This window comes from Telopea speciosissima, chromosome 8 (genome assembly GCF_018873765.1).
Source record: "Telopea speciosissima isolate NSW1024214 ecotype Mountain lineage chromosome 8, Tspe_v1, whole genome shotgun sequence".
NCBI classification, from domain to species: Eukaryota; Viridiplantae; Streptophyta; class Magnoliopsida; order Proteales; family Proteaceae; genus Telopea; species Telopea speciosissima.
The window spans coordinates 34484722-34507759 of record NC_057923.1 but is presented as its reverse complement, the minus strand read 5'-3'; the positions used below and the strand labels follow the sequence as shown (position 1 = coordinate 34507759).

Genomic DNA, 23038 nt, shown 5'->3' with positions numbered 1-23038 from the left:
AAGTTTGAAGGGTTCTTTCAGTTTCTCTTAAAGGGGTGCAGCACCCTATGCTGCATATTAATCCAGTTAAACCCTAGATGGAGTTTTCAATTGAAAACTAGTGTTCTTTCATTTATTTAGATGCTACATCGATTGGAGAAGGTTCTTCTCAGGCGGTACATGTTGAAGACTACTTCTGCGATTTCTCCTTAAGGGGTTCTTATTTTTTCTATCCATTCAATGGATTATTATTGAAGATTGATGTTATTCCAAGAGATTTAAGTTTTCACTCTGCAACAAGACATCACAGGGTTTCTTTTCTTCTCCAATCAATCCAATCCTGGTGAGTTTATTGAACTCTGTCATTTTTCTTCTAGCATACTACTCGGCAATCTCATCCTGCTGCTCTGGATTGGGATTAATATCCCCTACTCCTGGTGATTTGATTTCTGCATATTTGTGTTTATAAACCCTATTTTTTACTGCTGCCGAGAGTGCTGCTTCTGGATATGGGTTCATAAACCCTCAGTCTGCTTCTGCCGAGAGTGCTGCTACTGCACTGGTTGCTGTTTCTGCTGCTAAGAGTCACACTGCCATTAGAGCTATTGGATCTACCAATAGCACTGCTACTGATTTAGGTTATCAAAACCTAATCTTCTTACTTCTGCACATTCTGTTGCTGTTATATTAATCTGGTTTGATGGCTGATCCCAAACCACCAATGGACAATGTCCAAGTACAAATAACTACTATTAAACTCTCCGGTGTTTCAAATTTAATTACTATGGGCCTAGTAGTACAAGCTTACATACAGGTCAAGGGCAAACTGAAATATATTACAGATGATCCTCCTGATCGTGATCCTAAGGATCCTACAACAATCACAGCTCATGATGAGTGGATGCGTGAAAATTTTATTATAAAGATATAGTTATGGAAAAGTGTTGAACTTGCTATTGCTACCAATGTGATATTTCACACTCTTGCCAAGGATGGCTGGAATGACCAACACTGAAAAAGGAGCTGTCCTAGGGCAAAGAATCAATAAACTGCCCCATGTCATTTATTATGCAAGTAGGACTCTAAATGATGCACAGCTTAATTATACCACTGCTGAAAAAGAATTTCAAGCTGTTGTATTTGCATTAGAGAAGTTCCGGCCCTACTTGATAGGCTCACATGTCATTGTATACATGGACCATGCAGCTATCAAATATCTTGTGCAGAATAAAGATGACAAGGCTCGCCTCATTAGGTGGGTCCTCTTATTGCAAGAATTTGATCTTGAAATTAGGGATAAGAAGGGTGCAGACCATCTATCCCGGTTGGCAAAGTCCTTGACTGATGATTCTCCAGTCAACGAGAACTTTCCTAATAAGTATCTGATGGCAGTGTCTAGTGAACCTTGGTTCGTAGTCATTGTTAATTATATCATTATGGGTGTGACACCTGCACATTAGTCCACCCAAGATAAGAATCATTTCTTTTCTCAAGTTAAATATTTTTTCTAGGACGATCCTTATCTTTTTAAGACATGTCCGGATCAAGTCATTCGGAGGCGTGTTCCTGATCATGAGCAACACTCTATCCTATCTTTTTGCCATGATCAGGCTTGTGGAGGCCATTTTGGGCCCAATAAGACAGCGGCCAAGGTTTTATAGTGCGGATCCTATTGGCCTAGTCTTTTTAAGGATGCTTTTAATTACTGTAAGGCGTATTCTTCATGCCAGTCCTTAGGGTGTCTCTCCAAGAGAAACATGATGCCCCTAAATCCTATTCTTGTTGTGGAAATTTTTATGTTTGGGGTATTGACTTTATGGGACCGTTTCCCAATTCTTTTGGGAATTTGTACATTCTGTTGGCTGTGGACTACGTGTCAAAGTGGATAAAGGCCATCGCCTGTAAATCCAACGACCACAAAGTGTTGGTCCAGTTTTTGAAGGAAAATATCTTATCCTGCTTCGGCACTCCTCAAGCAATAATAAGTGATAGGGGTAAGCACTTCTGCAATAGGCCTTTCGAGGCCTTGATGCGGAAATATGGGATCACCCATAAGCTTGCGACTCCTTACCATTTGCAGATGAGTGGCCAGGTGGAAGTCTCAAATAGACAAATCAAACAGATTCTAGAGAAAACGGTGAGCCCCAACCACAAGGATTGGTCGACCCGTCTAGTACATGCCCTGTGGGCATTTAGGGCCGCCTACAAGACCGATCTCGGTCAATCCCCCTACCGACTCGTGTACGGGAAAGCATGTTACCTACCAATGGAACTTGAGCACAAGGCTTGGTGGGCCATACAAAAATTGAATCTGGATCTATCTGAGACCGGTGGGCATAGAAAACTCCAACTATCTGAGTTGGAAGAACTGAGAAATGATGCATATGAGAATGCCCAGATTTACAAGGCGAAAACCAAGGCCTTCCACAATAAGCAAATTTTGAGGAAATCTTTTGAGGCAAGTCAGAAAGTATTGTTGTACAACTCTCGCTTGCATATTTTTCCAGGTAAGTTGCACTCTAGATGGGATGGTCCTTATATTGTTAAAACTATTTTTCCTCATGGGGCTGTTGACGTTGTCAATCCAAGTACAGTCACTACTTTTAAAGTGAATGGCCAACGTTAGATGATGAATGTTTAGGTCATTGGAATCGTTAGATGCATGTGTTAAGACTGTTAGTTTAGTTTAATCATCTTAATTTGGTTCACTTTCGCGTTACTTTAAATTAGGGGTGTCAATACCCAACCCGAACCGACTAAACCAGCCCGAACAAGCCCGAACCACACCGGACGGTGCACTCAGTTTCAGTTCGGTTCAGGCTAACCCGACGGTGCACCGGTGAACCCAACCGATTGACCCCGGACCGACCCGACCCAACCCGGTACTAAAACCTAAATACCCTAAAATCTAAATGCCCTAAGATGCTAATCGATCGACTTTCACTCTTTCGTCTTTCACTCTTTCCCTTTCACTCTCATAGTCTCAGCGCCGCCGGCACTTAAGCCTCAAGACCAGACGGCCAGACCTCATCTCTCCTTCAAATGTGTTGGAGCTTCGAGCTATCGAGGCCGACAAATCTCTGACGGTGCAGGAGAAAGCGAAGAAATGACAGGAGCTTTGAGCTTATAACCCGAGGCCGTCAGTCGCTGGATCTCGATGATGCCAAGTTGAAGAAGAATAGGAAGAACTAAGAAGCCTGATGTCCTTAGCCTTTTCGATGAAAGCTTGAAGTCTTGAACTGCTCGTTTTGTTTGCAGTTGCTGGAAAGACCTGTTACAGTCAGTACATTTTCTCCCCCATCTATTTGCTAAAAGTTAATTGAGAAGATGATGGGTGAAGAGAACATTCTTGGTAGTTTTAAGTAGTTGGCCCCCATGATAGGGTTGTGTTCAGTGATTATTTTGTTTAGTTGTGTATATCTCAATGTGATTTTGGTCCTTGATTGTTTGTCTAGTGGACTACTATTGATATAGTCATGATTGTCCATGCATGGAGCTTAAACCCACCTTTCAATGGATGAAAATGCTATCTTCACAGATTCTTTGACCTGTAGTTGTATGTTCCATCCCTCTATTTTATGAGGTTCCCAATGCCAAGGATCCATGTGTGCTATGTTTGTGTAGGGCAGTAGGCCACCCTTATGGTCGTTTGTGTGAGGTTAGCAAAATCTTTCAATTAATCATGCATTGTTGTTGGAGATCTCATAAATTCTCTGGAGTTATCTGTGATGTGCTATTTTTACTCTCCCAAAGAATGTTTTTTTGGATTAAAGGTTCCTTTATTAGTTGCTGAAGTTCGATTGGTGTTTTCTCTATTTGAACGATTGGTGTTTTCTCTATTTGAATTTATATTTATAGCTCCCAAACATACTGGGTTTCATATTTGGAGTACTACAAATGGTGCTATATGTGATTTACAAGGGTTGTAATTATAAGAAGGTTAAAGTGAGGGAGGAGAAGAAGTAGAATGATTAATATCCATTGATACTTGTGAATAGTGAATTACAGAAGTAGAATGATTAAGCACTAACCGAACCCTACCATTTAAAAAAACCAGTACCGAACCGAATCCAAACCGATATCAACCCGGTATCATAAACCAAAATCGACATGAAACCAAACCGAAACCGAGCCGAAACCGAACAATTCTTATTGGATTGGTTTCGGTTTCTCTAAACGTCACACCGAAACCGAAAAGCCCGAACCGAAACCGGACCGAACCGACCCATTGACACCCCTACTTTAAATAAGATAAGAGTGGCTTATCTCCTTGTGTTCGACCCGTAGCTACGATTGATCCGTACGCTTGTAGTATTATTTCTTGACAAACAGAGTCTTCAGAGTTAGCAACCTTCTCATTGAATACTAGAGCTAGAGATATAAGCTCTACCTTTTCAAGAACAACATCTTGAAGGTCATTGCTTTCCTGTGGAATGCTCTGAACCAGCTTTTTATCTTCTGTTGTTCCCGCTTTGTCTACTTTGATTTCTTCGACATTGACCACTTCAGTAGAATCTTCTACATGTTGACTTTCCATCTTTGAAGCTATATGGATTGTCTTTCTTTTCATCACAATTCACTATCACTTCAGCTTTATCTTCAACTTTTGCTCTCTCAATTTCCTTTGGCAATGTAAATTTGTATTCTCTATACATGTCTTCTCTATAATCCTTGTGTCTATCCCTGTCTTCCCTATGCCTTCTATAAGGTCGGTGAACTTGGGATTGGACCTGATATCCGTCCTCATCCATGGGCAGATTGTTGTCCGTAGTAGGAGTAACCTGTCGTTGCTCAATCAGTTGCAACCTTTCAGTGATAGTCCTCTATTCAGCTCTGATCTCTTCAAATATAGTCTTTTGCTCAGCAGTGAACTTCTGAAACAGCTCAAACATTGCAGCCATCGGATCGGTTGTTGCTGGTAAAGGTCTGTCGTGCTCATCCATAGCTCTGATACCACTTAATATAGTCCTAGATAGACAAAGGTCTACTAGGAGCCAAGTGAACCAGGACCTCCCTAATTAGCTGGCTGATTGGACAGAATTGGGGAATTACGTTAATTCTAGGGTTAGGTTTATGAATATGGAGATGAATCTTATATGGTATTAATAGGCAGGTTTAGGGGTTTTGGGTTTTAGTAGGATTGAGGGGAATTAGGTTTTTTGATAGGAGGATGGAGCTGGGGTGGCTGTCGAGTGTAAAGAGGAGGGTGAAGGTGTTGTGGATGAAGTTTGGTTATAATTAACGGAAGGAATTGGGTTGGACAGGGTTTAGATGAAGCTAGGGTTATGAGAATCGATTATGGGGATGTAGGCTTAGGTTGGAGGATGAGAAGAAGGAGGTAATTACAGAAATCTATAAATTAATTACTTGGAGAAAAAAAAAAACTGATCTTCAAAACAGTAGCAGCTTGAAGATTGATTGAAGAATGTATCTCCCGATCTGAACAGATGCAAGGAGTGAAGAAGAAGAACCTCCCGATCTTAACAGATGCAAGGAGTCGACTAGTAATCCACCAATCCCTTCACCTTGAGACCCACAAGGCACATTTACTGGGGAGCAGAGCAGCAGCAGCAATGGCATGCAATCATGACTGAAATTTTTAATCTAAAACTATGTAGCTCTTAGGCCTCCCTTGGCTTTAATTTATAATCTTTGAATGAGGTTATATAGCACTATCAACAGCTAGGTTGATGTGAAGACTTTCTAATTTCAAAAATATAAACTAACTACCAATTACAAAATAGAAAGTACTAACTTCTAATTATGAAAAATAGAAACTAAACTGAAAATAGAAACTAACTGAAAGCATCTAAGTTTCTAAAATATAAAAGGCATCTTGACTGGTCAAAGGCCAGCTGGCTCCACTAAGGGCTGTGACACTGTTCACGTGAACAATGTTTCCTAGTCCAAAACTGGCCCAATACTTGGGCTGGATCTGCATCAGAGAGGTTCGAGAAGAGGTAAGGAATTGACTCACCACACTAACTGGAAAAGCAATATCAGGTCGAGTAACCATTAAGTAGTTCAGCTTACCCACCAATCTCCTATATTTTTCAGGGTCATCAAGAGTATCTCCTCCTTCAGCAATAAGTTTTACATTCTGATCCATAGGTGAGTCAACAGGTTTAGACCCAAGCATTCCTGTCTCAGTGAGCAGGTCTAGCACATACTTTCGCTGTGACAATCGACAGAAACACTCCTTTCTGAGACTAAGCCATTTCAATTCCCAAAAAAATATTTCAACTTTCCCAAGTCTTTAGTCTGGAATTTCTGTTGAAGATATGACTTCAACTTAGCTATACCAACTAAATCATCACCAGTAATGATAATATCATCAACATACACAATTAGAAAAATCCTCCCTGCACCTGACTTTTTATAAAAGAACGAGTGGTCACTTCCACACCTTGACAGGCCAAAGGCAAGAACAACTTCAGTAAATTTGCCAAACCACGCACGAGAGGACTGTTTCAACCCATACAAGGACTTTTTTAATTTACACACCAGTCCAGACTCCCCCTGAGCAACAAACCCTGGTGGTTGCTCCATATAGACTTCCTCCTGCAGTGTACCATGTAAGAACGCATTCTTGATATCAAGCTGAAATAAAGGCCAATGAAATGTTGCTGCAAGAGAGATCAAAATTCGAACAGAGGTAAGTTTGGCAACAGGCGAGAACGTATCAACATAATCTACACCACACACCTGTGCATAGCCCTTAGCAACAAGTCTTGCCTTCAAACGGGCAAGAGAACCATCTGGATTCACTTTCACTACATAAACCCATCAACAAACAATGGCAGTTTTCCCTTGGGGCAGCGGTACCATATCCCAAGTATGATTCACCTCTAAAGCCTTTAATTCTTCTTCCGTAGCTGTCCTTTAGCCAAGACTAGACAATGCCTCTGTCACAGACTTGGGAAGTAGATGGGCCTCAACAGTAGATAGAAAAGAACGAAATGGGGAAGACAAAGCCGAATAAGAAACAAAGTTAGAGATAGAATGGTGAGTACAACTACGAATACCTTTTCTTTTAGCGATTGGAATGTCAAGATCAGAAACAACAAGCTCAACTGGAGGGGTATCAATAGTAGGATCTACAGCAGAGGAAGACGTGCCTGAGTCGGTGAGTATTGGAGGGGCAGCAAGTACTTTTGGGCAACGGACATACACTTGGAGTGGCAACAAGTCCTGTGCAGGGGCTAGTGTCGCTGGAGCAGGAGACTAAACAATAGACATCGGAAAACCATCATCCAAATCAGAAGCATTTATTAGAACAGCATGATATGGTGTGAATTCAAAGAAAGAGACAGCTGCAGTAATAAAATATTTGCGCAAAGTTGGGGAATAACAACAGTACCCCTTTTGAGTAGGAGAATAGCCAAGAAACATACATTCAATAGCTCTTGGATCCAACTTAGACAATCCAGGCTTATGGTTATGAATAAAACATACACACACCCAAAAATGCGAGGTGGCAAAGCAAACAAAGGTTCAGTTGGTAACAGTAAGGAATGAGGAATGGTACCCCGCAAAAAGGATGAAAGCATGGGATTAATAAGATAGCATATAGTAAGTACAACATCAGCCCATAAATGTTTAGGAACTTTCGTCTCAAACAACATGGAACGAGTAACCTCCATTAGATGAGGATTTTTCCGTTCTACCACACCATTTTGTTGTGGTGTATCAGAACAGAAAGATTTATGAACCATACCATGTTGAACCATAAAAGCAGAAAAAGGAGCCGAAAAGTACTCTTGGCATTATCACTACAAAGAGTTTTCACATTCACACCAAATTGAGTTCGAATTTCTGAAACAAAGAAACAAGACATTGAAAATAATTCAGACCGATTTTTCATTAAATATAACCCAGTCATCCTTGAATTATCATCAACAAAAGTGACAAAATACTTAAAACCCAAATTTGATTCAACAGGACACGGACCCCAAACATCATAATGAACCAAAGAAAAAGGAGATGTAGATCTCTTATTGACTCTAGGGGGATAACTCACACGGTGAAGTTTCTCAAACTGACAAGACTCATACTCAAGACTAGAAAGAGAATTAAAACTAGAATCCAATTTCTTAAGACTCTCCAAAGAAGGATGACCAAGCCAACAATGACTTTGATGGTGAGAAGCAACACTGGAGCAAGCAACAGATTGAGAGCCTTCAAGTAAATACAACCGCCCTGACTCACGTTCTCTACCAATCGTCTTCTTCGTAACAAGATCCTGAAAAACAAATGAATAAGGATAGAAAGTCACTAAACAATTAAAGGTATTAGTTAATTTACTCACAGACATGAGATTAAATGGAAAATTTGGAAGGTAGAGAATTGAGTACAAAGACAATGAAGAATTAGGATGTACAATTCAAGTGCCCTTAACCTTTGCTAAAGACCCATCAGCTAAGGTAACACTGGATGTGGATGGAGACAAAGAGGAAAAAATACCTGACGTTCCTAACATGTGATCGGATGCCCTTGAATTAATGATCCAGGGACGGGATGTAGCAGAAAGGCATGCAGTGGCATTACCTATCTTAACCAAAGTAGCAGTGGAAGTAGGTTGTGAAATCTGGAATTGGTTGTATCGAGCATACTCTTCGTCAGACATAACAATCACCTTACCCTTAGAAGGTTGGGACTGAGGGGCTGAATTACTACTAGCAGCGGCGTTGGCAAACTCCTGCTGTTCAGGATTCCCATGAAGCTGCCAACAAAATCTTTGAATGTGGCCAAGCTAACCACAATGATGACAAGTCCGGACAGCACCCGAACCATCAGAAGGGGCATTAGACTCCCCATAACCTTGGTTGTTACTTGGCTGATTTGGACCCCGTCCTATACCATGACCACCTGCACGACCAGTCCCAAGTCCATGACTTCCCCCACGGTAACCACCATCTCCACGGTTACCACTACCAGTCCCAGTTTGTGAAACTAGAGCAGAACTTTCGGCTGCTGGTGTGGAGTCTAGAGAACTCTCACAAGACAAGCGAAGGACACGAGCAAACGTATCTGTGAGAGAGGCAATATTCTCACTACCCAAAATTTGTGATCTAATAGACTCATACTCCCGCCTAAGTCCTCCCAAAAATCCCATAACAGCCAATTGTTCTCTTTGAACTTGCATCTGCTTTACATCTGACGAAATAGGGCGGAGGGCATTCAATTCTTCATACATTCGCTTAAAGTCAGCAAAGCACTGAGTGATGGAATGACCCTTTCTTTCAGTTCTGTAAAACTCCTGTGCAAGTTCATAGATTCTTGACAAATTATTTTGACCATAATAGAGTACTCCCAAGTAATCCCATAATTCTTTCATAGTGTCAATGTGAGTAACCAAATCAACAGCATGATTCTCCATCGAGTTCAAGATCAAACCAAGACTTCTGCCATCAACAATTTCCCAAGTTGCATCCTCTGGTTGTGTAGGCACTGTCAAGTGTAGTTGCTGATTTCGACCAGTCAGAACCAGCTTCACAATTTTCCGCCATTGCTGAAAATTGGTAATACCATCAAGTTTCTTCTCTGTGATCCGATTAGAAGAGGACGACACCACTTCAGTAACCATTGCACTGCTCTTATCATCGTCACCCATGCTGTCCCTTTGAGGAAGGACCCAAAAACTTGAAATATTTCAACAAATAATATGGCACTCAACTGCCAGTAAAGAGAAAATACCTAAACATACACCAAAAACACTTCAACAAACACCAATACAGCTGCTGTTACCAATCGAATCACACCAATATAGCTGCTGCCGCCAATCAAATCATCAAACTCCAGCCACTACTGCAGTAAAATCCGATAGGATTGCTGTCCCATTAATTAAATCTTCAAACACATCAAATCAACACCTATGGCAATCGATTGCCAATCACACAACCATAAGCATCGCTACGAACAACTCACAAATCTGCTTTGAATTAAATAATAGCAGATTTACATCATATGCACCCATCCGCAACCAACAACACCAACAAAATTGCAGGGGTGAAAAATCACCCCCTTTCTTAAGGTCGTGAACCTCTGGTTGAGTTAACCAGAAATCGCAGAGGGTAAAGAAACAGAAAAACAAAGAAGCACAGAGAAGAGAGACTAGAGAAAATGCGCAGATTTGTACCAGGCCTAAGAAGTCTGCTCTGATACCATGTTAACCTGCAGAAATCAGAGAAGGGGAAGGAGAGAAGAAGAAGAAAGGAGGAAAGAGTTGCAGCAGCAAAGTGTTGATCGTATTCATTAAGGGAGAAGGGGAATACAACATATAGGGATTAGGGAAAAGGAAAAAAGACCAGACTGCCTTATGGTGGAGCCTAAAGGGAGTCTCGGGATTAGACCCAGGCGCTAATCCCAAGACTCTGTTTTGGGCCCACGATATTCATTCTAACACACAGCATTTAGTGTCACAATCTCTGTATGTACCAATTATGCAACTAACATGTGGCCAATATCAGAGCAAGGGGCTAGCATTGTACAAAATTGGAAAAAGAAAAAAAATTATGATGTGCACACATTATTTTACTGGAAACTTGGGGTTCGAGGCTGGAAGCATTAAAACTTTAAGCAACACAAGTAAGAATCCATCTTAAGTACTTCTTGTCACTGGACACTGGAGAGGATTGTGCCAACACTAAAACTACAAAAACAAAAATGGATTTACCTTTTTCAACTCCACCTTGGGAGGTGCAGGGTCCTGATAGAAACTTGGCATTGGTGTAGCTTTAAACGTTAAGCTCTTCCTTAGCATCTTAATCTCTGCTTCTTGAGTCTCCTATGAAAGGGTTCAATATCATGTCATTTAAAAGAATACATTTCCTTGCACCAACCAAGATCTGTACAAAAATTCAACTGATAAGTATCCTGGTGCAACCTTGGACTTGGCCTGCAATGTGTTTCTCTCAATCTCCTTCGCATGAATCTTTTCCTCAAGCTTTGAGTAGAACTACAAAACAAATGATGAAAATCATCTCAATTGAATCAAGTGCAAATGCATCAGTTAACAAGCATATGGTTATTCTGTGAGACTTTTTTAAAAAAAATGACCAACCTCCTTTCTTTTCTCAGCTCGTTCGTCACACTTAAAACTAAAGCTGTAATTAGGAAGAGTACCAAGCCTTCGGGGTGTTAGGCCTCCTGCTGTGGGGCTTCTACAGAATAATGAAGGATAAACAAAGCTACCATAACACATAAAATCAAGAAAGGATAGGAGCTCAACAATGTAGTTAGAGAGGATACGAAGAAGCAGAATTTGTGTTTCCTTCAACTTTAATTGGTGGTCCTCGTTTCAGAGGCTTCAGATGTTTTCCAAGGTCCCTATAACAAGTGATAACATTTCTTACACCGTCATAAGGATTGTTTCAGAAATTAAAACATTACCCAGACCTTAACAAATCAAAAACTTGAAAGATTATTAGGACTAGGGCCCTCCCAGATGCTGTCCCTCATGAGATCAACATTTGGAGCAAGCAGTTAATACATCTAGAAAAATGTACTGCACAAGGAAAGGAGAGGGAAATGACATATGGAGTGCATGCAAAACTTACTTCAGGCCTTCAGCATGGGAGACATCTGTACCAGAGGATGCTGAGACAGATATTATGGATTCCTGTTGAAAAGAAAAAACGAAATGAAACGGCAAAAGTGAACCTCAACGACCAAAATATGTAAATATCAACCTTGGAAAAAAACACTAATTGAGGTTACCCAAGTTATAAGCCTAAAGGAGACAATAAATTACCATGGATATCCGAGCAGATGTTGATTTTGTTAGCTTTCTGGAATCCACAATTGCATTGACTTCCGCAGCTTGCCTCTCATTAAGTGATCTCCTGTTTGTTGGAAGGGCAAAAGATTGCTTTGAGTTTGAAGTTGAGGTGGGTGAACCATTCTGAACAGTGGAGGCCACCTCTAAATGCTTCCCATCTTTGTTCTTCTGCACAAAACTAGCCACTACCCGTTTGGGGCTTGAAGGCTTCTTGCTCTTCTTTTGACCCTTTGGTTTATTGTGGTTAGTCAGGTCCTGGTTTTTCTCCCTCAAATCCTACACAGTAACAGGTGAACTGAGGTGGATAACCAGGCAAACAAATTCACATTCACCCAAGCAAAGTTTCAAACACATCGCACCTTAGATATAGCCAAACCATTGCTTTGCTCATGGACAATTGTCCCATCTCCAGCTTCCCCTTTAGATGAGTATAAGTTCACACTCTCTTCGAACTGAGCCAGAATTTCTGAACTTTCATCTGTTCCTACCATTTTTGTACCGTTAACTTTCTTTGACATTGGACCTTCCTCACCAGGGGAAGGAAGTTTCCCAAGAATACCATTTTCACAGATTGTCTCGGTCTCAGAAACAGATATTATGTTATCACTATCCATTGCATGCTGAAAAAGTGCAAAAAGCTCACAGATAAAATTTTACTCATATATTTAAGTATCTGTGCTCTTCTTCCAACCAAATCTCCAGCGAATCTTTACAACAACAACAACAACAATAACCAGAAATCTAATTCCTAATTGAATAAAGACCGAAAACAGAAAATGGAATTTCTCCTAAAGACAGCATCCTCAAGGTGTATATTCCTTCAAAAGGTTATAAACAAATCACGCCTACAACTCTTGAAAGCGGAACATGATCAAATTCCATCGCACAAAGTTATGAAATAAAGTCTAAAACGTGTGTGGTTCAAACCACAAATGTAAATTTTCCTAAGAAATTATCCAAGACTTCCATACAAAAAATCTATTACTTTTTCTAATTCCCCGGTGGGGTGGGAGGGGGAGGGTGGAGGCGAGGCGAAATGGTGATGACAAGGCCTCTCTTTTCTAGAAAAAAAAAAACATAATTTGATAAGAAATTTGTAGGACAAAATGCATCCATTCTACCACTTAAAACTAATTCTGATTCATTTAGGCGAATTTCTAAAGTACAGAATATCTTGTAGGGCATCAGCAAGTCTAGTCCTTGAGATCTCCCAACTAGAAGTGACAAAGAACGAGGATACAGCGAATCTACTGAACTCCAAATAACCAAACGAAAGGGATCAAACATGAAAAGATCTCCACGACATATGTGAAAGCTAAAACAAGTACCTAAGGTCGAAATGAATGAATCGGTACCCCCAAGCACCCATTGGTTCCAGCAAGGAAAATGCAGCAAATTTATTGAGAAAAAAAAAATGCGATCCTGAACAATTTCACTCTCACCTGCACAGACCATCTAAACATTAAAAATCCATTATCGCTGCAACCAGAGAGACTTCGCAGGAATATAGGGATCTATAGATTCGCTACACCGAGAGAAACTGAAGCAAGCGGAGGAGAAGGAGATGGTACTGTCCGATCTTCAAAATACCATGACCGTGCTGATTCGCCAAGCAATAATCGAAAAGCAAATTTGAAATTTCCCTTCCTTCTATTAACCCTCGGAAGTAATAAGAAGTATCAACACCTTACACGCTGACACCTTGATAAACCAAAAATACACGTGTCAAGTGTCCTGGCCCAAAAAAGAGGTTGGTCCAAGCCAAGCCGAGCCACGATAGAACCCATTCGACAATCCAAGAGAAATAGATCCAAGAAGTCAATTAGAGACCAAGTCTTCCATACAAGCGAACAAGGTCCAACCATGATGTCATCACCGAGGTCGACATTATCCTATCACTAAAAGATCGCAACCTAGATATATACCAAGGGGGATTATCCTAAAGAGATATAAGTCTAGCCAAACTCAATACGTGAAGAACACACTTAAGGAATCTCTTCCCTATTAGGACTCTACGTCTCACGAGGAGGCACTTTACTACGTGATAGACTCTTCCACAAAGAAGACTTATCACCAATTGAGACTCTCTATACCACCATACTCAACTATAAACACTTAGGTATTCTACCCTATTACCCATCTTGAGTTCCAGTAGTTCATCTGTTGCTAAGAGAGATTTAACTTAGGCATCGAAGAGTCCTAGGCCGGAACCACACCGTTTCTCCCTTGTCCCTGTAGTCCTTTTGCAGGTTGCGGCAGCCAAAGGACCTACCGGAAATTTTCTGACACAACAAATTGGTGCCACCTGTGGGAACAATGCTAGCCAACGTTTCTACTAGCTCACTTCCTCAAGTACTTAATGGCACCACGTAAGAAGGCCGCTCCCTCTACCAATGCTCCGAGGGAGAGGATCGAGACACCACCACCGAGGAGCTCTCGTCGGAGAACCGATCATCAAGGACTTCAAGAGATAGAGAACCCAGAGAACGTGCACGTCAACGCAGGAGAGATAAATTTTGATGAAGAAATACCCAGGAAAACAATAGTTGACCCAAACACTCCCGTGACAGTAGGTCGGATTAATGACTTGCAGAGACAGATTCTCCAGGACCAAAACCTTTTTCGGGATTATCTGAGATAGCGGGCGAACTCCCACAGGAGGGTGGTGCCACTGCCGAGGATAGAAGCAATCCCTCGGTAGGAGCAAAACCCTAGGAGGTCACTCTTTGGAGGTGAAAGATCGGAGAGACTTGCGAGACACACAGGTTTGGCTCATTTGCAAGGAAATCCTTCACATCATCCCGTGAGAAACTGCAGATCTGTCGATCCGATCGAAACGTGGGGCATCACAGATGCATAGATCGGTAGAACCTAATCAGGATGGTACGATCAGAAGATCGGTATTCCAAGGGCGATTAGGAGGAAGTCGTACTCCAAGGCCAAGTCGAACGCGTCAAGAAGAGAGCTCCTCACGTTCTCATCAAAGCTCATCACATCGTAACCTCTCACCATCACGTTAAAACTCACCACGGGAAGAAACATCAAAAAGGGGTAGAGAACAGGTTCGCAGTGAGTGCGTGACTAGGCGTGATGAACGGTCACGTGATGAAGAGTTAGATAAAAAAAAATCCGAAAGTTGGATGAGAAGTTGGAAGAATTGAAGAAGCAAACAAAGGGTGAAACACACTCCATGCCAGGCCAACACCCATTCTCGGTAGAAATCATGAGTGCATCTCTCCCCTCCCGGTTCAGGCTACCTACCTTTAAACTTTACAGCGGTACCACGGACCCCAATGATCACATCAACTACTTCAATGGGATTATGACCCTATACGAGGGATCAGATGTTGTCTCATGCTGAGCATTCCCTGCATCCCTCAAGGGTGCAGCCACTTCGTGGTTTTTAAGGCTTAAGCCTCGATCTATAAGTACCTTCGCAGAACTCTACGAGCAGTTTGTTGCCCCTTTCCAAAGCAGCATTAAGTAGAAGAAAACCATGGTCAACTTATTGAACGTGATACAGAATCCAGGGGAGTCCCTTAAGGAGTATGTCACCAGATTTACGAAGGAATCCTTGGAGGTCAGAGACCTGGATGATCAAACTCAGCATGCAGCCCTGCCCGAAAGCATCAGGGACCTAGACCTCATCAAGGACCTAGCACGACATGAGACCAAGACAATGAAAGAGCTACTAGAGCGATGTAATGAGTTCGCTAACATGGAAGAACTATTATAAGCCCGGAAGAAGGTGATCGAAGCAAAGCCCCAAGAGAATAAAAGATCGGCGCAGGATGATCGTGGAGAAAGCAAACGACCTAAAACTGAGCGTCGACAGGAGAAAGGTGACTATTGACCGAAAAAAAGTAAGCGTCGCCCAGAGAAGACTGATTGAGCTGGAAGCCCTGACTACACTCCCTTGAACACCACAAGGTCGCAGATCCTCATGCAAATTCAAGACCGTGACTTACTCCACTGGCCTCGACCCATGCTCGCGGGACCTAAGAAGCGAAATCCCAATAAATTTTGTCTCTTCTACAAAGACACAGGGCATGACATAGAAGAATGCATCCAACTAAAGAGTGAAATAGAACGACTCATAAGGGCAGGGAACCTGAGCGGGTACATGAAAGGAGGCCGAGATGGTCGTTCTGGCTGAGGAGGCAGAGACCAAGATCGAGGAAGAGAGGGGCCATGGCGCGAAGAGAGGAGAACAAATCGCGATGGAGATAGAGGCCACCCAGAACAAAGAACGGATGGTTCAGGACCTAGCAACACCAAAGGAGCCCCAATCCTTACTAAATTATGAGGACCAGGGCAGGATTCCACATGAAAGGCAAAAGCCCATGCTTGGTTCGTCGGGGTGACGGAGGTGCCAAACAAAGTAGCCAAGACAGAAACGGTAATCTCCTTCTCAGATGCTGACGAAGAAGGAATAAGCTTACCACATAAAGACACCCTAGTGGTGCAGGCGGGGGGATAGCGAATCGAGCTGTACATAGGATGTTGGTTGACACTGGAGCGTCCGTGGACGTAATCTCACTAGAAGCCTACAGACAGTTCGAGTTCAACGATGATAAGCTCAAGCCTAAGGCAACCTATCTACACGGGTTTTTGGGCACCTCCTCCTCCATTAGAGGAACAATCGAATTGCTAATCACATTCGGAGACCACTCTCGACAAGCCACGATCATGGTTACCTTCATGGTAGTAAGGTCAGTCGTATCCTTTAACGACATTTTGGGGTGACTAGCCCTAACTGCCCTAAAGGGGATATTATCACCCATACATCTAAAGATAAAGTTCCCAATAGAGAATGGCGTTGGCGAGATCAAGGGTGGCCAAAAGAAAGCCAGAGAGTGTTACGCTCTGTTTGTCAAGAAGAATAATGGCAACACTCAGGGAATGGCTCTATGTGTAGAGAACCTCATTAGTAACCAGAGAGATGGGCTCACGGAACGAAGGGGAAAGCCGGTAGAAGATCTCATCCCGTTCCCACTTAGTGAGGATGAACCCACAAAGACAATATAGGTCGGGTCATTGCTAAACGAAGAACAAAAAGATAAACTGGGGCGATTCCTAAAGGAAAACTCGGATGTCTTTGCATGGTCGGCCTCAGACATGTCAGGTATACCTCGGCATGTGAATTCACCTAGAGGGGGGGTGAATAGGTGAAGGTAGTGAAATATAAAAAGAATTACGAAAATAAAAGAGTTATCTATAAATTACAAATAAATAACAAAGATAACATAAGAGATTTATAGTGGTTCGGCTAAAACTTGCCTACGACCACTCCTCTCACCTTAGAGAGAATTTCACTAAAAAGAATCTTGAGAATGAGCAAGAGAACTCGTACAAATCTTAATTGAGAGTAAGAGAACTCAACTAATCTTGATTGAGAGCAAGAGGACTCAACTACTCTTGGTTTCGAGCAAAAGGACTCAACTTAACACATAAAATAAAAATGTACTAAGAAAGGATTACCTCAACCTTAGTAGATGTGTAAACTACCTTCCACCTTTGAACCTTGAAACTAATTGAGGTAGAGGAGCTTGAGTATGTGAGCTTTGTGATGATTTGATGCTTACAATCAATAAATGGCTCACTTTGATGCTAATGCAATTGATCTTGTATTGGAGGCTCTTAATTGTGATTAGTAATAGTGATTAGAGCCTTAAACAAGTGTGTATTTATAGACTAGGTAGCTCTAATTAATATGGAAACTATCTTAAGATCGGATTAGTTAAGATAGTAATAATTCGATATACCGATTCCCAATCCGATATGCCGGTTCACCAAATTTCCTTATATGAACTAAGATTAACGGTCAAATTCCAACAGTCATTTAGTAATCTGGTATGCTGGATCATGATCTGGTATACCGTTTCAGGGTAAAACACAGCCAATAGTGATCCGGTATGTTGGATCACTATCCAGCGTGGGCTGGAAAGCTACTGTGGCTTATTTTCTGAGATCAACAATGATTCGGTATGCCGTTTTAAGGATCCGGTATGCCGGATTAGCCATTTTCTGCTGAAATGAACTAATTCCTTTATGGGGCTACCTTGAGAGTTACCAAACTAAAATGGTCACATATTTAGGGGATCATTTAACTTCTTAAGGTCATTCTACATGAATGTATGCGTGTGTGTGTGCAATACATTAGTTATGACTTTAATAAATAAATTAAAAATAAGTACAAAGTCTTTAATCTTTAAACTTGACATTCTTCAATGTAGAATCTTTTGTTTGACTTGGTCTTTATCTTTAAGACTTGATTCTTCATCATGTCTTTGAATTTAACTTGAGCAATAGTCCAATTGATTTGAGTGTATACTCTTGAATTGAGTGTATGCTCTTGTATATGCTCTTGTATATGCTCCCCCTCACTTGGTGCTATGCTCTTATCTAAATAACTTAAACAAGTTTTAGTCCAAGAGTGGTTTTATTTGTTATCATCAAAACCTTTATGTCATCATGGTGGATGATGTGGGGTGTATGAGGTCTTTTCTTCAACAATCTCCCCCTTTTTGATGATGACAAATAATCCAAGTGAATAAAATAATAAAACAACTTTGAGCAACTTTTAAGTGAAGCAATGTATAAAAATGCAAGGAAATTGCACATATCATTAAAGTCAAGGAAAGTCGCACAAACATACAATTAGATACAAGACATTTCAACATTTCAATCCATCATTTCATTACATTTTATTCCAAGCCTATATATTTTTTCCCCTTTGTCATTCTCAAAAAAAAGGTAGAGACAACTCAAAGATTTGGGTCAAAAGGTGGAATAGGAGGGTTGGAGCTTGATTCATCGGGGGTGGGTGCTCTAAAAGGTGGTCTATATCCTTGAGGAGTAAAACCTTGAGGTGTAGCTCCCGGTGTGTCAAAGGTTAGATGTCCAAGATTGAAAGAGAGATTGTGGATTGCATTTAGGATTCCATCTTAGCGAGAGTTGATGGAGTCAAAGCCGGTCTTCACTTCTTGGCGAAGAGAAGTCACATCTTTTTGAATTCTTTGTTGTCCAAATTCAAGTTCCATACGATTGTTGGCTTCGTCCATGTACTCATCAATGCTAGAAACCCATTCTTGTAGAGATGCCGGTATCCCTTCTTGTGCTTGACGAGGAGGGGGCACTTCATCATTCAAGTTCTCTTCGGCTTCCACAAAGACATCAAAAGGAGGAGGAATAGCAATGGTGTAAAAGCTATTTCGGGTGATGTGTTGAAAAGACAAGATAGATGCCTCTTCACGATCAAAGTCAATATCAAAAGCCCGAAAAAGACAAGTGAGAAGCTGGCCATAGGGTAGATTACTGTGCTTGCGGGGGTGAGCATAGGATTCCATGTACCTCATAATGAAGTATGGAAGACAAGTAGGGGTGTTTGTATAGACACAATAGGTGAGATAGGCTTGTGGTGTGAGACACTTACTTCTACCTCCTCCGCTAGGGATGAAATTATGTTGGATAATGTAAGAAATGACATGCGAAATAAGCTTGAGTCTTCCGGTGACAACGATTGCCGCATGAGGATCAAATTGCTTGAGGATGGAGGAATAAACTTCTTCATGGTTGATGAGGTCTCCAAAGTTGGGGTTCTTCAGAGTCCAAAAGATACACAGTCCATCACTTGAAATTTTAAGGAGTCGAGCAAAGTCATCAATAGAAAGCTCTATGTGAACACTTTTCACATAAGAGTGGAGTTTCAAGCTTTATTCCGTCCCGCTAAAATAGAGATTAGCATAGAAATATTTTACCGAGTTGGGGTAGAAAGGCTCCAACATGTTGAGAAGAGGTTCCCATCCAATATCCTTGAATCTTTCTTCAAGTCGAATGCTATTGAATGAGAAAATGTCCACTTCATGTCTTTCTTCGATCTTTCGGGCAAGGTAGAGAGGCCAATTCTTCCGACATTCCGGAGATCGAAAGAGTCGGTCTTCTCCTTCTGAACATGGTTGTCTTGAGGAGCCTTCTCTTCCTCCTGTTCTTCCTCTTTTTGGTTGCCTTTCAGTCATAGCCTCCTTACCTCTTCTACTCATGATGAAGAAGAGAGTTGAAAGAGAGAAATGAAGGAGAATAGAGGGATAATGCTTAACAAGATGTAATTTGAGTTTAGAGTGAGAGTGGAGTGAATAGTGATTAGAAAAATGATAGAGAGGGGTTTTATAAACTTAATTAAGTGATTAGCAGCTATAAAATGGTCAAAAAGACTAATCCGATAATACCGTTTGGTGATCCAGTGTACCGTTTCAAGTCCAACGGTTAAAATAACAACTATATTTGCTGAACCGGTATACCATTTCAGCAAAAACAGTGAAAAAGTACCAGTTTTAACAGCATGTTCACTTACTCAAAGGGGTACATAAGCCTAAGTCTCTTCTAGAGAGCAGAACCTTTCTTCACTTAAGGGTTTTGTGAAGATGTTCGCGAGTTGCTTCTCGGTCTCAATAAAGTCAAGTTGGATTTCACCTCTTTGAGCTGTATCACATAGGAAGTGAAGACAAATATCAATGTGTTTACCTCTTGAGTGTAAAATCGGGTTCTTGCTTAGGTTTATTGCACTTGTGTTATCACACTGGATAGAGGAAGTGTCAAACTTAACTCCATAGTCTTGGAGAGTTTGCCTCATCCACAGCACTTGTGCACAACACCGTCTGGCTGCGATGTATTCAGCCTTGGTGGTAGATAAAGCAACAGAATTTTGCATCTTACTAAACCACGAAACCAAACATGATCCTAGGAAGTGAGAAGATCCACTTGTACTCTTCCGATCAACATGACACCCGACAAAGTCAACGTCGGAGAAGCTAACAAGGTCAAAGTCATTGTCCATAGGGTACCAGAGGCCAATGCTTGGAGTTCCTTTTAAGTACTTAAAGATTCTCTTCACAGTACTCAAATGGAATTGCATTGGTTTGGCATGAAACCTAGCACAAGCACAGACACTAATCATTATGTCCGGTCTACTAGCCGTTAGATAAAGTAAACTACCTATCATGCCTCTATATTTGATAGGGTCAACAGGAGTTCCGTCTTCATCTTTAGACAAGGTTACAAATGTACTCATTGGAGTACCAGAAGATTTCTGTCCATTGATGTCAAACTTCTTCAAAAGTTCTTTAAGGTACTTAGTTTGACTGATGAAAATCCCATTAGAGGTCTATTTTATTTGAAGTCCTAAAAAGAAATTTAATTCTCCCATTAAACTCATTTCAAATTCACTACTCATGGTTTTACTAAATTCATGGCAAAGTGATTCATAAATTGAACTAAAGATGATATCATCAATAAAAATTTGAACTATAATTAAATCATCTTTCTTATGCTTAATAAATAAAGTAGTATCAATCTTCCCCATTGAAAAGCCGTTATCAACAAGAAACTTACTTAACCTGTTGTACCAAGCACTTGGGGCTTGTTTCAAACCATATAGAGCCTTCTTCAGCTTGTAGACATGGTTAGGGTTCTTTGAGTCTTCAAATCCAAGGGGTTGCATAACATAAACTTCTTTATTAATGAAGCCATTTAAGAATGCATTTTTCACGTCCATTTGATATAACATGAAATTCTCATGACATACAAAAGCAAGCAACATTCTAATAGATTCAAGTCTAGCTACAGGTACATATGTTTCATCAAATTCAATGCCTTCCTGTCGGTTATAGTCTTGAGCAACCAGTCTAGCCTTGTTCCTAATTATGTTACCATCTTCATCAAGTTTATTTCTAAATACCCATCTAGTTCCAATTATTTTGGTGTTCGATGGTTTTGACACTAAGTCCCAAACTTGATTTTCTTTAAACTGATTAAGCTCTTCTTGCATAGCAATTATCCAATTACTATCCAAAAGGTCTTCATTTATATTCTTGGGTTCAATTGTAGAGATGAAGGCTACATTAGAACAAACATTTTAAACTTTACTTCTAGTTTGTATGTCTTTCTCTAGGTTTCCAATGACAAGGTCAAGAGGGTGATCTTTAATAGTCTTTATCTCTTTTGGAAGTTGATGTACTTGATCATTAGGTTCTTCTAAAGAGACATTTTCAACTCTTTTCCTAATTTCAAGTACTTCATCTTCATATTCTTCTTCTAAGTCTTTATACTTATCCTTGGCCATTGATTCATCAAATTTCACATTCATAGACTCTTCCACAACCAATGTCTTTTTATTGAATACTCTATAAGCTCTACTATTTGTGGAGTAGCCTAGAAATATACCATCATCGGCCTTTTCTTCAAATTTTCTTAAGTTATCCCTAGCATTAAGAATAAAACATGCACAACAAAAAACTTTAAAATAATCAACTTTAGGAAGCTTATTATGAAAGAGTTCATAAGGAGTTTTCAAAAGTATAGGTCTTATCAAAACCCGGTTAAACACATAACACGCCGTATGAATAGCTTCGGCCCAAAAATACTTTGGCAAAGAGTACTCATTGAGCATTGTCCTTGCAGTTTCTTGGATAGTTCTGTTTTTCCTTTCCACCACACCATTTGATTGTGGTGTTCTAGAAGCCGAAAAGTTATGGGTTATATCTTATTTTCTACAAAAGTCTCCAAATTCATCTATGTTATCAAATTCACCACCATAGTCACTTTTGATGGAAGTAATCATGTAACCCTTTTAATTTTGTATTCTCTTGCAAAGAGATACAAATTTCTCAAATGCATCATTTTTATGCTTGAAAAAGAGGGTCCAAGTGAATCGGGAGTAGTCATCTACAATAACAAAGGTATACTTCTTACCTCCTAAGCTTGTGGTTTGGATAGGTCCAAATAAGTCAAGATAGTAGTTGCAAAGGTCTAGAAGTAGCAACAAAATTAATGGCCTTGTGAGAAGCTTTAGTAAGTTTACTTCTTTGACATGCTCCACAAGTGTATTGCTTATCAAAGTTCAACTTAGGTAGATTTCTCATCAAATTCTTAGAGGATAGGGATCTAATTATTTTAGGATTAATATGTCCCAATTTCCTATGCCGTAAGATAGCATCATCAAATTTTGAAATAAGGCATGCATTATGTGAGTTTACACTAAATATGCAAGTATAAACATTATTTCTTCTACATCCTTTAAGAATCACGTTATCATTAGACTATTTGATTACATATTTAGAGGCATTAAAGTTAACAAAATACCTATTGTTGCATAATTGACTTACTCTAAGTAGATTATACTTAAGGTTATCAACTAAGCTAACATTAAAAATGACTGTACCTCCAAATTTTATAGATCCGTTTTCAATGATTCTTCCTTTGCTGTTGTCTCTAAAGGATACC

The 23038-nt window shown here is 40.5% G+C and overlaps 1 protein-coding gene across 2 annotated transcripts in view; it reads right to left on the bottom strand.

The window, feature by feature from the left end:
- The window catches only part of LOC122671805 (protein WVD2-like 6), a 29587-nt gene extending 16174 nt beyond the window's left edge, over positions 1–13413 (bottom strand). Inside the window, exons 1-8 of one of the 2 annotated variants that reach the window (XM_043869252.1) lie at positions 13201–13411; positions 12118–12378; positions 11732–12034; positions 11538–11599; positions 11230–11307; positions 11042–11141; positions 10865–10936; positions 10655–10765 (exon numbers count right to left, since the gene is read on the bottom strand). In XM_043869252.1, the coding sequence (XP_043725187.1) occupies positions 10655–10765; positions 10865–10936; positions 11042–11141; positions 11230–11307; positions 11538–11599; positions 11732–12034; positions 12118–12378; positions 13201–13221 (1008 nt within the window). In that variant the 5' untranslated portion in view covers positions 13222–13411. Of the gene's footprint in view, positions 1–10654; positions 10766–10864; positions 10937–11041; positions 11142–11229; positions 11308–11537; positions 11600–11731; positions 12035–12117; positions 12379–13200 lie in introns of both variants that reach the window. The other variant, XM_043869253.1, reaches the window with a different exon arrangement.
- Between the last annotated feature and the right edge of the window lie 9625 nt (positions 13414–23038).